We start from the raw sequence: 17,140 nt of genomic DNA on the forward strand, positions 1-17,140 counted from the left end.
ATGCACAGCATGGTTCCATTGCTATAAAATGATTCATAATCTATATTTAAAAGGGTAATGTTTTGTAGCATAATTCAAATGCTGTAAAGTATGGGTGATTAATTTGCAACCCTCCAGATTTTTTGGACTCAATTCTCATCAACCTCAGTCATCAAGGCCAATGGTCAGGGATTATGGAAGTTGTAGTATAACAGCATCTGAGAGGGCCACAGTTTAGTTACTCATATTATAAAGAATTACTTAAAGCAACAGTAATTTTAACCAATGATATGATGAATTTAAAAATGGTGAAAATGGTTCAGATAAACCTGTCAGCTCCAGACACAAAATCTTGATACTGCCTAAATTTAGAGTGATGTCACTACTTTGCCAGAGACATTTTTGAGACTTGTAATATAACCAAATTTTGAACTGAGGGTACCCATAATCTTCCATTAGCTGTCTATTTACTATCTGCAAATAAGAAAGGTTGTTGGAATATGTTAAGTTCACAGCCTTTTGCATAATCACACACACACACCATCATACTTAATTCCAGGCATATTTTGTACATAACTAAAACCATTCTGTTTTATTGATATTTTGTGGAGTTCACATATTTTTGTACAGCAAACATAACACTGTAGGCCACAAGAAGCTGCAGCACTATTGTTTAATAGCAGCAAGTTATATTTTTATCAGGGTATGTGGACAATAAATAGTCTGTTTCTTTGGATATGAATGTCTAAAATGAACTTCTGCTGCAGCTTCATAATGTGATAGCTATTTTACAGAGCTTATACACAAAAATATATATGCAATCTTTTGTCTATATTTTATACAAATACAACAGTAGTTTGTGAATACATTTTAAAGTACATATACATGATAAGCAACTCAATTTCCCATATCACAGGATAGTAATTTTAAATGAAATACACAAATTCAGTCTGGAATGCATTTTTCTATTTTGACTCAAAATCTGTATCATTAAACATTTTATCACACAAGTCCAAACATTTCTCACTATCTAAAAATATAAGTTTCAGCAATCCAAGTCAGGTTCAGGTGTCATTCTTTTTATATTTCCCCCCAGTTTGTTAATATTCAAAGGGCTCTTAAAAACAAGTATGTTCTTCACTTCACACCATATCAAAAGCCCCCCATTTCATCTATCATCTTCTATTTTTGAGAATAGGTTCATTTGGGTACAAATTTACATGTCCAAGTTTCTCCTTTTGCAAGTGCATATGAATACATGGTGGTGTACAAAATTCATTAATGACAAATTAAGTCACAGTATAAAAATATATCATACATCTATAAATCTAGTATAGGCCTTTCTCTATGGATAAAAATACATCAGTCTGAATGAGACAGGGAGGTCTGTAGCACCATGAGAGGAGTTGTATCCCAAGTTATATTAGCAGCATGATCCACTATAATATATTTGCATGAGTGTTTCTGAGAAAATAAACATTCATTCTGGTTCAACTGTACCACTGAAGCTTATAATGAAAAGTGTTTGCATGCAGTTAGCAATAGTTCTGTGTCAATTTTAGGGTTAAATACTTACAAAAAAACCATGGCCTTCCAGCACATGACCACCCCTTTAAGAGTTAGGGGACTATAAACACTCTTTTTTTATTACTGTGACATCACTTTAAATTGTCTTCCTCTATAGTATCAAATAAGTGGCTGTTTTCATTGTAATATGACAGAATGCAGATAGGCAGCTGAACCTACATGGCATACTTCATAGCAAACAATGTATAGACTTTATTACTAAGAGGCACGTTATTTTAAGCTGCTAAACCAGTGTATGAGACAAATAATTAAGAGCTTAAGTCTTCTCTTTATACTAAAAGGCACAGGATCAACCCTATGTTGAATTCCAGCAGCAGCATAGCTATGGTAGGACATATCTTTCCAATACTGCATCTTAAATGTTCTGAAGGTTACAATCCTACACACACTTACTTGGAAGTAAATTCCATTGAATTCAGTGGGTCTTCCAAGTAAAATACACATAGGATTGAGCTATAAGGCTGTGCTCCTGTGCCTAATTTCACACATGTAATTCCCACTGAAATGTATGGGACTTACTTAGCATTAGTGGGCACATGACTGCAACCTCTAAGATTTCAGAGTATACACTTAACTATTGTTGACTATTCAATTTTTGGACTGGTATGAAATGGCAGTAGAAGACTGCAGTAGAAACATGTAAACCTAGGAATCCACTGTAAAACCCTTTAAAAAGACACACTGGTTTTGTGCAATATAGCAAATTGATACAAAAACACTTTTAAGATGTACCTGTTAAAAGTTACAATGTTTACCATTCTGTACCCAAAGCATTATACCAAAAGGCCCACATATGTCATCTAATGGCACTTGAAAAGTTATAATAAAAGTTTTTTTTTAATAATAGAAAGCATAACCTGTAAGAAATTCTCTTTTATAAGATTTAGGTTTTCTTTTTGAAAGTGCTATATCTTGTATTATGTGTAACACAGAAGTTGATCGAGCTGTAGTTAAAAAACAACAACAAAAACAGCCTACAATACATAGAGCTCACTAGGCAAAAATCCTGAAAATATGTACTCTTAACATTCATTATTAGCTTAATAAAGCAATCAGGTCTGGCTCATGTTTTTAGTCAGTATATGGTTTTTGAAAACCTCTACTGCCAAATGAATAAATCACTCTATTCCACAATTCACTACTAATAAACACAAGCAAATTATATATATAATATTTTTTAAAATCCATAGCAGAAGTTTAGAAGTTGCACAAAGTGTGGTGCATGATCAGCCAGCACACACCACACTCCACTCTTAAGAATTAACCTGGTAACTACAAAATAGGCTTTAACATTGACAGTTTTAAGTTGCCAATAATGACTTTGCCTAAATGATAGTCATAAAGCACTAATGTGTAAATATTGCCTACGCTGTCATTCTGCTTCCATATACTCCCACACCTTACTTCAGTGACAGAAACACAAGGTGTAGCCATCTGCTGAAGTACTAACTGAATGAGGTTCAATATCTTGTCAGAGGTCCCTACTACTATAATTTGAAGTGCACCTGTGTCTCTAATTAAAACCATCTTACAACCTGAGGGAACTGCCGTAACAACATGGAGCCTTCATATGTATTAAGGAGTACTGGAAAAACTAGTTTTTTATTTTTATTTTTTTAAAAAACAAGTTAACCAGCAACTAACACTGAAAACAGATAATATTGTCGTGACATGCTTTGTACATACCATCCCTGTCAAACACCATAAGCAATGTAGTGGTAAGCCTCTATTAGAAAATGAAAGGTTAAAACTAGTTCAACTCACTTCTGAAATGGGTGAACAGCTTTTTCAAATAGTCACCTGCTGGTGTTTCCCCAGTAACACATAAAACTACTGAGTGTGTGAAAAAAATGGGACAGAGAAGGCCAGTCCCTCAGGTACCGATTCTGAATGGTGTTGAATTCCTTCAACATCTACCAAAACAGCATGGAAGGAGGTATACTTTTCTCATAGGACATGACTCCTTTCAAGAGATAGTATTTCCATCTTTTCTACTACTATACTACTACTAATCATAATCACAATTAAACAATTTTCTATTTGCTTTGTCATTTGGACATAAAGTAAGTTTGTAATATTTCCAATTTTCTTCTGATGTGTTCCTCTCCCCTCCCTTAAAATGATGGTGCTAAAAGGCTGGAAAGCAATATTGAACAAGTCATTCCACTGAAGCTGTATTTAAGCAACCTGTTTCATAGAAACTAAAGGAAGCAATCATGCAGCAGAGCTAAAGTCTACTTTGAGAAAGTCTTCTCCCAGCATATTGGAGCAGCTTGCAGAATTTTGAAACTGTATTTTCCTTATTAATACACCCCTTTTTAATGCCTTTGGAACATAAACATTTATAAAAAGTTACCATTCAGTAATAAAATTTAAATACATCAGTATAAAATAGTAAAATCACACCTGCATATTGTTCCTACGATAAAAAAGTAGGAACTAATGATACAAATATTGGGAGCCAAAGCTCCTTAATGGGAGCAACTTTTGTTTCTGTGAAGTATATTAAGGTCAACCACTTAAAACCTTGTATTCATTTACACAAATGATTGGAGATAATTATGCCAAGGAATAGAATTTTACCAAGTTACAGCAAAACTACATTTTGCATTTATATATCACAGTTTTTCCCTCTTTTGGTTATTGGGGTAGGAAATATAAGAGGGCATTTTGAAAAGCAACAGCACTTTGACATACAGCATGAGTAGCCATTTTGTTGTTAGTTTTCCCAAACACCCTTTTATATTAGGTAAAAGTGGCATAAGCAATATGCTTTTACTTCACTCCTAAGAGTCCTGTTATTAATTATTGGCAGTGAGAAAAATCACTAGCCAAATACCCAGGCGTGGTAAGTGTGATTACCATCTGCGTTGTTACTTAGGGTGACATTACACACCATGAAATATAACTCAAGAGATCCGCTCCAATGATAATATGGAAAAATGTATTTGCCAGTTTACATTCATTTTTTGACTGCAAACTAAACATCAAATTGACATCATATAAAAAACTTTCTGTCTCGGCTTCACCCCATCTTTCTGATGAGACTGCTAAAAATGATTATGGAAAAGGTAACGTTAACATGGATTTTATTTGATGCTTTCTGCTTACTTACTGAAGGAATTAGTCAGCAGAACTGGAAGAAGGCACTTGTTAGCAATTCCTCATTCCAGTGCAGCTTCCCTGCCCCACAATGGTTGCTGTAAATCTGGTCCGGAGGGTCTGGCACAGATGGTGGGGGGTGCAGGGGAGTTCAGGGGAGAAGGGAAACTGCCACAGATGCCTCCCTCCTCCATTCTGCTGATGGATTTCTTTCATCAGTGAGTGAGCAGAAAGCATTGGATACGTAGGATACTCACTGGATACCCAGTGAGCAGTATTCAACCATGTTTGACTCAGAATAGTCCTATTGAAATTAATAGACCTAACTTAATCATGTTCTGTAATTTCAAAGAGTCTACTCTGAGTAAAAACTTAGTTGAATACCACCCAATATTTTTATTTGAAGGTCAGCTCTTACATTTTGTCTCTTTTAAAACTTCCCAATCAGGCATACCTTTCTTACCAAATTATAATACTTTGTAATTGCACTTAAGTGAGAGGTTTCTTCCTCTCTATTCTTGTGAAGTTATTTAAGCGTAAGTGGTAGGTCCTTCAGACCTTTGAAGAAGACTACACATAAAAACTTTCTCATACAAGAGTAACACATTTCCTTATTTATAAATCATGATTTTTAGTTCATGAACAAGGCAAAAATATTCTGAATTTTTCACAGACATCTGTATTAACAGTAATGTTTTGTTCCTAGTCTTGAAAGTATCAAAATAGCCACAATTCCACTGACAAAGTGAATTATCAGATCTTAATGAAATTTTAAACAAGGGATACATAACGTTTAGTGGGAATGGTTTCCTTTTCCTTTTTTAAGTGTGGGTCTATTGGCAGTGAGAATACAGAGACTTAAAAAAAACACACAGAGTAAACAACTGTGAATGAACACATTCAAAATATTTTAAAAGTTAATTTGAATTTCATACTGGCTTAATGAGATTGGTACTGTACAAAAGTAGATTTACAAATGACATAGTAGGCACTACATTAATAATAGTAATCTAAGGCATTTCTACAAATAAACCTGTCACAAGGCAATTTTTCACCCTATTGGAAAGCTTGATGAAAACGTGGTAAGGTTGTGGTTGTGTTTAAACTGCTTGTGAAAGCTGCTGATAATGAATGCAAAGACCCAAGACCTATACCATTACCAGGGTCATGTGGATCTTGTGCCTGTGGAGGAAGCTGCGTCATAGATGAATGTGCTTCCTCTTGCGTGTAACTCATTCCAAGATTTCCTACAGAAACAGAAGGATTAAAAGGAGGTCCATTTACAGGTATAAAATTGAATAACTGAGAGAAGTCCAGTGATGGGGTGCTTAGAGGTTCACTAATAGAAACTGAACTTTTCGAAAGGGAAACATCCCCAGATCCATCATCTAGTGGTCCTACTTGAGGATCCAACCCTAATTTAGATGAAGATGCTTGAGAATCTTGGGATGAAGAAGGCATACCACTTTGCAGTTCCATTAAGTAACTTTCAATTTCCCCTTTCAATGGCTGCTCTTTATCAGTCATAGAAACTGTATATGAGGTAGAACTGAGTGGATATTTTAGAGAGAGCTGGTGAGAAGGATGGACAGATTCCATATCTATTGGACAAGGCATTCCTAAAGGTAATGATGTGGCAACCATTTGGTGTGCAGATGTTGAGCTCTGCATGGACTGAATCTGAGTATTGTAGAGATTTAATTGCAAAGTGTTTGTAAATGGCTTTGATGTCAGTTCACTGGAAGATAAAGACATCACTGGAAGTAACTCGTCCTTTATAGGCACAGAAACATTGCAAGGAAATGGGTCTAGTAGATCCATTGGCTCCGTTTTGACCTTCAGAAGTTCTTGGTTGTGACTTTTCTTCATATGCCGTGTTAGGTGATCCTTCCGGCCAAATCTCTGTGCGCAATACTGACAGAGGAAGTCCTTTCTTCCAGTGTGCACTACCATGTGTCTCCGGACATCCTTTCGGGTGTAAAACCGACGATCACAATGTTCACACTGGTGCTTTTTCTCCTTCACTCCACCTGATGATTTGCCTGCATGAGTTTTTAGGTGCTCCAGCAACACCCCTGTGCTTTCAAATGTCTGCAAACATACTTTACAGGTGAGGTCACCACTTGTTGCAGCATGCAAAGCCAGGTGACGTTTAAACCCAAGCTTCGTGTTGTAGTTCTTTCCACATTCTTCACACTTAAAGGCCTCTTTATTGGGATTATGTGTATGTAGGTGATTCTTTAGGTGATCTTTTCGATGAAACATTTTCTCACAATAATTACACTTGTGGGTTTTCTCAGGAGAATGAGTAGCCATATGCCTTGAAACACAGATATATTCTGTAAGTAATTATTTTGATCAAAAAGTACACGTGTTCATTTAATGGCAGCTAAATACTAAACTATTTTTTTCAAACAAATATTTTGCAAAAGACATGTCACTATAGACATTAAATGCCATACTTAAATATACCAAATCACACATTACAAGCAATTTCATTTCAATTGACATTTTAGTTTGATGTTTAAGTTATTTTAATAATATATTTCATTATATATGAATATTTCAATTATGCCCATAGCAAAAATGCTCAATTCATACACTTCTTTGCAACATGTTTATACAACTGAAAAAAGCTTTAAACTCCTCTTTGAAAACATAAACAAAGACTGAAAGATATTAGCTTGTAAAACTATGCACTATAGTTTATACTTCTACAATCTGATGTCTAAATTAACTAACATTTCCTCCCTGCAAATCAGCTGAAGTGTACACAGATATATACGTTTACAAAGCTTAAAATGGCCAACAAATGATAATATAATCTGAAAAATAAATAGAGTTTAATACCTTAGTAATTTGTACTTAGAAACAAAGGCCTTGGTGCAGTCTTGTTGTGTGCACTTGTAGGGCCTCTCTCCTGTGTGAGAGTATGAGTGAACCTTTAATTTCTCAACACTGTTAAAGGCCTTGTCACACAGTTGGCAAGGAAAGTTTTTTCTTGGTTTGGATTCACCACGCTTACGTTTCCCTGAAGGGACTTTCTGGGTATCTCTTACTTCTGACAAATCACCAGGAATGACAGTGGCCATCGCAGCCTAAACCAGGCCTTCTTGTTGGACACTTGGGAATTGCCCAACTCCACTAAATGATTTAGCTTTAGATGGCTTCTCAAGTTTCATGTGGTCGTTAAAGAAAGCAAAAAGGGACTGGAAAAAAAAATAAGAAACAACTATTTGTAACTACACTTAATTTTGAAGTTTACTTGCTATGTGATGTTTTTGAATAAAGCTTATATAAAATTAGGTTCAGCTGGTCTAATGTAATATATGTAGGCTCATTTAAGCTATTTATCACAGCTCGTAATTCACTGCTCAGGATGGACAGAACCACATATGTGCTGAAACTACATCTTGCCATTCTTTTGAGGTTCTTGAGGCAATGTAGTAGTACTGCAAGAATTTATCTAAGCCTTCAATAAAAGTAACTGTTCCTATATTTCTGTAGAAAACAGTTTCGTATCTTGTATCAAATCAAAGTGATATTGCTAAGTGAGTGCCATCTACTGAAGAAAAAAAAGCACAATTCAAAAGGAATCTAGTCTGAAGCAGCACTGTAAACTGGACTAAAAATAATGGTGCATGATACAGCACTCCCATGACTATACTACTACAGAACTTTGGGGGAAATGCAAGTATGAATAGCCTTATACAAAATTTTTTATTGCCTGTGGAATACAAAATGTCAAGGAAAAGTCCCAGTGAACAGATAACTATAATGTCTAACTCAGTGTCTTCTGCCCTTATAGTTATTTATGCACAGAGACTTCAAAATACAATGATGATGATAATAAGTGTATTCAATCATGCAAATCCTCAAATTGCATTTCAGAGTGCTATAGTCCTGAATGGTCTGTACCATGCAATTGTTCTTCATGTGTAGAAGACCCTAATATTAGCTACATAAGGATCTGACTGACAGCCAAGCTGTGGTGATTTAGTGCTCAGGAATTATATGGGCACAAGTATGTCAACATCTACAAGAGTTATCTAATCCTTGCTTTTAGTAACCATGAGCACTCTGCAATCCTCTATTCCTAACAGTACTGTTTTTCAAATATTAAAACTAAGCTGAGATCATAGATAGCAAGGCCCAAGAAGCTATTAAGGAAACAGATTGGAGGCTAGATATGCAACTGACAGATACTAAAGGTTTATAAGGAAAGACAAGCATAAGCATAGAAGGTACCGTAATAAGATTCACTCAGTGGTGTAGTTTGCATGTCATGGTAAAGCAAACTATGGCTTACTGAAACCAAGTGAATGTGACGGCTCCTGGAGAGAAGCTCACACCTGCTTTGCTCCTCCCCAAGCCTTTTAGCAGTATGGAGTGGCATCCCAACCCAAGATCATGATGTCTCCTCAACCACGATCTGTAACCAAAGGACAAATCCCAGGTTCAGAAGACACACTAAGCTGAACCTTGACTTAGCTGTTGCACCACACTGTGCTAAAAGGTTGGGGGAGGACCCAGGCTCTTTTCTGGAGCCAACATGTTCATGCAGTTGCAATAAGCCACAGCTTGGGTTACAGTGATATGCAAACTAGGCCAGTTCCTCCTAACTGAACGATTGTCCGTAAAATCTTTGGTGCTTTCAAACAAACCATGTATTCTAATGAACACCTAGTTACCACCCAAATATTTAATCTGTATATAAACTTTTGAAAAACTTGATATTGTTTTAAAAACATCTATCAGTGGATAAAAAAATAAACCTACTTCTTGGGGGACTGGGAATGGCAAAATGTATAGATTAGCCTAGCATGTTTTTTGTTGTTTTATTGATTTCTGCACTTCACATTGTAAAAAGAAAATGATTTTGCTATTCATAATTTGTGCCAATGTCTTTCTAAACAAACTAGATAAATGATGTAAGAAAAAAAATACCTCCCTTTGGGAAAAGTGGTAATAATTATCTCCAGGATGTTTTATCCACATGCTAAAACCTGGTAGTAGCAGATTCAGCTGGTTATTTGGGGAGCAACCCTCTACAGACATTAAATTCTAGATTTTTAGGCTTGGCTACCACTACACTTTAACATAAGGAAGTTCGCAGACAGCAAGTTTCCTGTCTCTTCCACCCCCTTGCAGCCACCTGCCCTTCATGAAAAGCCTTTCTGGAAGTCATGGAAGCGGTGGTGTTCATCTGAATGCCCCTGTTGTACAGCAGCCTCATCATGGCTGTACAGTCAGGACCAGAATGCAAATTTGTGTGCTCCTGTCCTCCCGAGTGAGCATCCCTAGCCTCTGATATTTAGGGCTTGCTAAGATTGATATTATGCCTGCATCAGCAATTTCATTAACCACACTTAGCATCAACCACAGTTGATTTTTTATAAAGTGACTATTGAATATGTAGGTGCAGTTGCAATACCAATAGTTAGCCCAAAACTGATAGAGGGAGCCAGACCCATCTGAGAAGGCTCAAACCTCAGGGTTCAAGTTCTCGGGGAACTGCTGATCTCTCATGTACTCATGATTAGGCCACTGGGAAAGCCCAAAATAGTTCTAAGAGCTTTTTAACAGCAGAGAGGAAAGGGCAACTATGAAACTCACAACTGACACACTAACTGGGGGTGGGGTGAGGGACTACATTTTTTGATAAAATGGTACATTTTAATGCATCTTCCACAACAAACTGAATAACATACCCCTATTTGTTGTGTCAGATACTGATACTCTAAGGACGTCCTAAGTGAAAAGGAACTGAAGCTGTTCCAGTGACCAATTGTTGTGTCCCTCAATTAGCAACAAAAGCAAACAAGTGCAAGTCAAACTACAAATGAAAAATAAAGCACATTTAATTATTTGCCTGCCATCTTTCTAACCTTTCCTTATTGGTACCAATAATGTTTAATTAAGAAAATATGATTAAGTAGGAACTGGGAAGCAGAACATGCATTCCCAAAATTCAGTTGTGGGTCCCTATAAAAGTATTAAGCGAATGAACTGCAAAACCTAAGTGAGCACAAAAAAATAATAAACTACAAGAAGTGTTTATGGAAATACTTAATGAATTCAGAAAGAAAGCATAACATCTCATGGTGATTACTGCTTCATCATAATTCCGTAGCCTTATGGCATCTTCAAGCCCTATAAAGGAAGCTACACCTATAGTGAACTGCAATTTTATCTACCCACATAGATTTAGTGGTAAGATTTTCAAGGATTTGTCTCAATACAGTGATGACATTGAACAAATTGTAAGGCCTTAGAAGTACCTTGGAAAAGAACTAGAACTGCTGCCTTCTGATGTCAGGAAGTTGTGAGTAAGCTCAACCATATATGTTTGTGCATGTGTGTGTAATTGCTATACTTAAAAAAAAATGGGTGAGACTATCTCAAGACCCTACATAGAGCACAATCACCTGCACCGTGGACCACAGGTAGTGGTGTGTCCAGCTGTACAGCAGGAGGGGTATGACTGAAAGAGAAAAACCAGTATGAGAAATGCTGAGCCCTTGCCCCAGCAACAGGTTTTTGTTCTTATTTTTGGCGACCAAAACCAGTCCCCCTAGCCACGTTTCATTTTGGTCTATGAGTTCAGCTACTTGTAATGGATTGTGGGGCTCAAAAGCTAGGGACAATGAATTCAGCAATCCTCTTTCACCACCTCTCTTTCACTTTAAATATACTGTGCTTTAGAGTTGCACTGCAGACCCATGTTTGAATGCTCAAGTCTACTGCTACTACATCTAGCTAAGGCCTCAAGAATATTTAATTTAAGGAGTTGAAACTATGTGCTGAATAAGAAAGATCTTTATTGCTCTGGAATCTAACCACTGAATTCATTACGATGATGCAAATGCTAATAAATTAAGTGCAGCTATGTCCTCATATAAAAACAGTTTCAGCAGGCAGGATCCAAAGAGGCGTGTGCATGCATGTACAGCACTTCCAAGAGTACCGGGGTGGGGAAGTTGATCTTCCCTTACAACTGCACCACCTTGTGCTCACTGAATTCTCTCCAGAGTGTGCCCTAACCGTTAGAAGCAGCTGGGAGGAGAGAGAGGGAAAGGAGAGGGATGCACGCAAGGAGCTTCAGTAGAAAGGGTGGATCAGTAAAGCCCTAGTGCAAACATAGAACATTGCATATGGTCCTCTGGAGCCCAGCCATTTAAATTTGGTTATGCTGGTCCTGGAATAAATTTCTGATTAAACCACTCACTGGCTTATTATTTCTAGCTATCTAGATAAGCTAATTCAATTGTGGATGTACAGGCTGAGCAATGCAGACAGGATTTTAACATTAATGTTCGAATATTACACTTCTCAAAGACCAGCTGAAAAATTTTTGAGTCACAATGCCTATTTTCAGCTTCAGTATATTATTACTTATTCATATTTGTTCTTTCACAACTATAGGATGGATGATACAGTTATTAGAAACCATATTAAATCTACGTTAAAAAACAATACTTTTATATATTTTGTACCATTTTAAAAGGTGTTCATACTCAAAACAGATTTATGGTAGCCTCTGTTCAGTGCACACCTGGTGATGGATAACGAAGAAAAACCTTCAGATTTTGGTCTTAACCAGTTCCACTGACATGTCTAGGAGCAAACCAGAATCCAGTGCTTCCCATTTTTGTTGATCTGAAAAACAAAGCAGAAGGGGCTAGACATTAGTGAAGAGGTTGACTTCAGAAAACTAGATATCAATGGGAAAGAAAAATAGCCTGTGCTCATACTTTTTATGTTATATAACAATAATTAACAGTAATCATGATCCAGATTTTCTGCATGCAAAGAACAACATATCTTTTCTCTAGACAGGACTAGAAGACAGCAAGTCAGAAGAGGAGATAAGCTAGAAAGCTAATATAGTCTTCTCCCACCCTTGGTGCTAAGACAACAGTGTTGCCCAACAGTACACTCCTCTTTCTGGCTGCATGCAATCTTCTAGTCTTCAGCAGACTAACAGAACCAGGAGCAGTTCTGCACATAGGATCCAAGTAACTGAATGTGCCCAGAGGAAGAATGTTCTGTGAGACACTGCCATTACATGAGAACCAGGAGGGATGATGTAATCAATCTTCACTACTCTTCTTGTTTGCGTCCTCATTCCCTGTTCTGTTCCTTCCCCTTGATTCACTCACTTGTTTCCAGTCCTTTGCACATGGAATCAACATGCTTTACAATGGTCAATGCATACCAGCTTACCATTACTTTTTAATTTAATGCACGTAACTGATAATGGTGAATTACAAAAGGTAGTAATTCCATAAGCAACGGCAATACCATAAGCTAAAGAACTCCAAAGATGAGAGTACAAGTGTTTGAGTTCCACTTTGAGGTGTGGGTGCATGCATGCATATGATTTGAATGAAGAAGTATCAGTTAGAAGAATAGTTAAGCACTCTTCCCCCATCCTGTCTCTTCACCAATCATACATGTCCCTGAAGTGGGGCTTCCAGTTATGAAAAGGGATAATGGGCAGCCATTACACGCACTTATACATAACTTGCTCCATCGTCTGCAAGTATGAATTGCAATATGGATCAAATTCAAATTCTTTTTTTAAAAAATAAGGACCCACCTTATTTCTTTAATTTTAAGTACTGTTAAACTGTTTTAATACTGTGTTTTAATTGTTGTAACCTGCCCTGGGACTTTGGGTGAAGGGCTGCTAATAAACTGTAGCAATAATAATACAAACAAAACAATTTCTCAATCCATTTACATTAGAGAGAACAAATTGACAAGACAAACAATGTTACTTTTCATGTGTTGGACAAAGATTAGCTTTAAAATGAAAAGATTACTGTATTAGTTTCAAAGGCCTATTCACATATAACACTAAGCCATGGGTTATATAGGCAAAGTGTGATTTGTTCAGCCATCCGAAGCATGCCCAGCAGACTAACTATGGTTAGACTAACAAAGCCATGGTTTGTTGTTGGCATATGAATCATGATTTGTTTTTAACTATGGTTTGTCATTATGTCTAAATCCTGCAGCCTCACCTAACCATGGTTTGTTTGACAACCCCACCTCAGACTCACACCAAAAATGGTCATCCCACCATAGATACAATCATAAAATATAAAACTATAACATGCAATCTAAACAGTTTTAATAGGAAGCAACAAAAAACAGAGCAGACAATGTCTGAGAAATGTTAGAAGTACTAAAAGAAATAACTTATTTATTTCCACTGGGGATGGGCTAGGAAATTTTAGAATACAATCAAGAAAACAAAAAATATAGTTATTGTTGAATTCACTATTGTTGTTTACTTTATACAAAAGAGATACTGTTCAACATTTATACATTGATATTGTGTATGATTGACTCAAGAATAAGATATGCACAATATTAGAGAGTATTCTCTCTTCCCACAACTTAAAATAGAATGAAAACAGCACTTATCAAAGCGAACACTTCCATTCAGACAGATGTTCCTATTCTAGTTGGTTTCATATAAAAATTGTTTAATTAGGGTGAACACATGAAGACCAAAATGTAATACTTATTCCAGTACAATTTTTATTAATTATTTACAAAAAATTTCACACATCAGATACAATTTATATGTTCAAGTTAGCAATGTATTATTGTTAATACATTGCACATATTTAGTGTACTTAATAATAATGATAGTAATAATAATAACAATTTTAATATTTATACCCCGCCCATCTGGTTGGGTTTCCCCACAATGCATCAAAGCCAATATTCTCACTGTAGTTCCTTACTGTAGCTAGTTGGTAGAAGAGGAGGCTCTTAATCTCAGGGTTGTGGGTTTGAACACCACATTGGTCAAAAGATTCCTGCATTACAAGGAGTTGGACTAAATGACCTTCACAGTCCCTTCTAACTCTATAATTCTATGACTCTCTGAAAAGCCTGTCCAGAGGACTGGGATGTCTCCTGAATAGTAGCTTCAGTGAGATTGCTTTTTGCAGGCTGTGCTGGTGCCAGATAGTAGTACTACACCTGCAAAAATCTAAAATCTAAAAAAAAATCAAGACTTTTATCACAGACACGTGTGTGTTGATGACCTTTCGCCATTAAAAAGAAAAACTGTTTTGTGAGGTTCCTCCCACATTTGGTTATCAAGATAAAAACACAGTGCCCTTTTCTCTCTCTCAAAATGATAACATTGTAAAATGAAGTGTATAATATCAAGTTGTGATTTTATATCTAAATAATCATTTCCCTCACCCCAATGACACTCGCACTTTGTTTGGATATAACTTTTAAACTACAGGGGAATCCCCACTTACACGGGGGTTCCGTTCTGGGACGCACACAAGTGGGGATTCACCCATTCTGCCCTGCCCTTTTTTATCGCCATTTTTGGCACATTTGTCAGCAGGAGCACACATGCTGATTGTGCGCAAGTTGGGAGACATCTGTATATTACTGCTTCTTAATCATATATTTCAGTTTAAATTTTTTTTGGACATATTTATTAAGGCATATTTCTGCAGGTTTTTTTTTGTTTGTTTTGCTTTTAACAGACTGGATCAAATGCCAGTACGTTTATAGAACCAGAAAGTTTTCCTGTTCAAAATATTACAAAACAACCCACAACACTGGGCATATAAGAGTATTAACAGACTTGTTAGATCAGATGAAGTCTAGTGCAGCTTTGTTTTCAATGGTGAATAGCCAGATGCTTCTGTTCACAATCAAGACATGAATATGATTCTATTTCCCACCTGCAAGTGTCCCTAGCATCCAGTATGGAGAGTTATACTGTCTCTGAACGTGGGTTTAGATATTATGGTTGATAAGAAGTACCTTCAATTCGCAGAGCTGTGGTAGAATACTAAAAAAGATTCATGTACAGGTGTGGTTAGGGGTAGTTTGACAGGACTGGTAGGGTTTATAGCATTCCCACTTCTGGGAGGCATCAGCCATCCCTGCTTGTAAACATGGGAATGCACCTATAATTATAAATGTGAATAAAAGTCAATGTACAACCTAACTAAGAGCTCGTCCACTTGTTCTGTGTCTAAAAAAAATGGGGCCGGTCTGAGTGCTATTCTGCTGGTCCCGTGCTTTCTAGGCCTGGGTCTGAATGGCTATGTGTTTGCCCCCCAGCTTTCGCCTAGGAAACATACTCTTGACTGCTGAATAGGAAAAAAACAACAATCCACAGAAAACCCAATTGCAATTTGGTCTGATTCAGTGGTAAACTGGGGGTTTCTCTGGGGAAAAGCAGCGGGACAAATGGAGGTGTGGATGAGACCCTAAAAGGCATCATGATATGACGCGTCATGGTTGGACGAAGGAGACCAGAATCCTAAATCAGTTCTGTAGTCAATTTAAAGAATGAAATATTGTGCCCATTTTTCAGTCAAACACACCTGACCAGATTTTTGTAAGCATAAAAGGAGTCATCCTCAGGAATACCGGATTACATATGTAATAAACGTTTGTTAAAGCAAAAACATACAAAATAATTAAAAAAACCTTCACCCACCTTTCAAGCCAGACATGTAAATAACCACTTGCCTAGATATGTAGCAGCTCACAGGCAAGTGGGAACTCAGAACTCTTGATCTGCAGTACATCCACATCTCGTGTCTAGCCCTTTAAAAATAAAAAAAAATTCCATCGCAGAGGGCTGAGGAAACTTTACACTTTCCAGGTATCAGAACCCAAAAAATGCCTTTTACCAGTTCTGTCTGGTTGACCAGCTACAGCTTTTCTTGAACAGTGATAACTTAATAATAATAATTTATTACTTATACCCCTCCCATCTGGCTGGGTTTCCCCAGCTACTCTGGGCAGCTTCCAACAAAATATTAAAAATACAATAAAACATCAGACATTAAAAACTTCCCTAAACAGGGTTGCCTTCAGATGTCTTCTAAAAGTCAGATAGTTGTTTATTTCCTTGGCATCTAGTGGGAGGGCGTTCCACAGGGCGAGTGCTACTACCAAGAAGGCCCTCTACCTGGTTCCCTATAACTTTGCAGTGAGGGAACACCCAGAAGGCCCTCGGTGCTGGACCTTAGTGTCCGGGCTGAACGATGGGGGTGGAGATGCTCCTTCAGGTATACTGGGCTGAGGCCATTCAGGGCTTTAAAAGTCAGCACCAACACTTTGAATTGTGATCAGAAACGTACTGGGAGCCAATTTAGATCTTTCAGGACCGGTGTTATGTGGTCTCGGCAGCCACTGCTGTTATATGTGTTGGTAACCTAAAACTACGAACATGAGTTTGACCAAACTGCGGGAGGCAGTGGAAGACAGGAGTGCCTGGAGTGCTCTGGTCCATGGGGTCACGAAGAGTTGGACATGACTAAACAACTAAACAACAACAACCTAAAGGCTGGATTACTGTAATGCATTCTATATGGGGCTTTGGAAGTTCCTGATTTGGAAGCCCATACAGATAGGGGTGCATGGCCGACACCGTGACACCACTGTTAAAACATTTTCACTAGCTACC

General features: G+C 37.2%; 1 protein-coding gene across 21 annotated transcripts in view; it reads right to left on the reverse strand.

Moving 5' to 3' along the window:
• Positions 1–525: 525 nt before the first annotated feature.
• The window catches only part of PLAG1 (PLAG1 zinc finger), a 34,738-nt gene continuing 18,123 nt past the window's right edge, over positions 526–17,140 (reverse strand). For 14 of the 21 annotated variants that reach the window (XM_081204787.1, XM_081204783.1, XM_081204784.1 and 11 more), the window contains 4 exons: positions 16,166–16,275; positions 12,224–12,327; positions 7,519–7,877; positions 526–6,988 (listed from right to left, as the gene is read on the reverse strand). In XM_081204787.1, the coding sequence (XP_081060913.1) occupies positions 5,725–6,988; positions 7,519–7,760 (1,506 nt within the window). In that variant the 5' untranslated portion in view covers positions 7,761–7,877; positions 12,224–12,327; positions 16,166–16,275 and the 3' untranslated portion in view covers positions 526–5,724. Of the gene's footprint in view, positions 6,989–7,518; positions 7,878–12,164; positions 12,328–16,165; positions 16,276–17,140 lie in introns of all 21 variants that reach the window. The other 7 variants (XM_081204789.1, XM_081204788.1, XM_081204786.1 and 4 more) reach the window with 5 other exon arrangements.

This window comes from Podarcis bocagei (genome assembly GCF_964188305.1).
Source record: "Podarcis bocagei genome assembly, chromosome: 8".
In the NCBI taxonomy this organism is placed as follows: domain Eukaryota; kingdom Metazoa; phylum Chordata; class Lepidosauria; order Squamata; family Lacertidae; genus Podarcis; species Podarcis bocagei.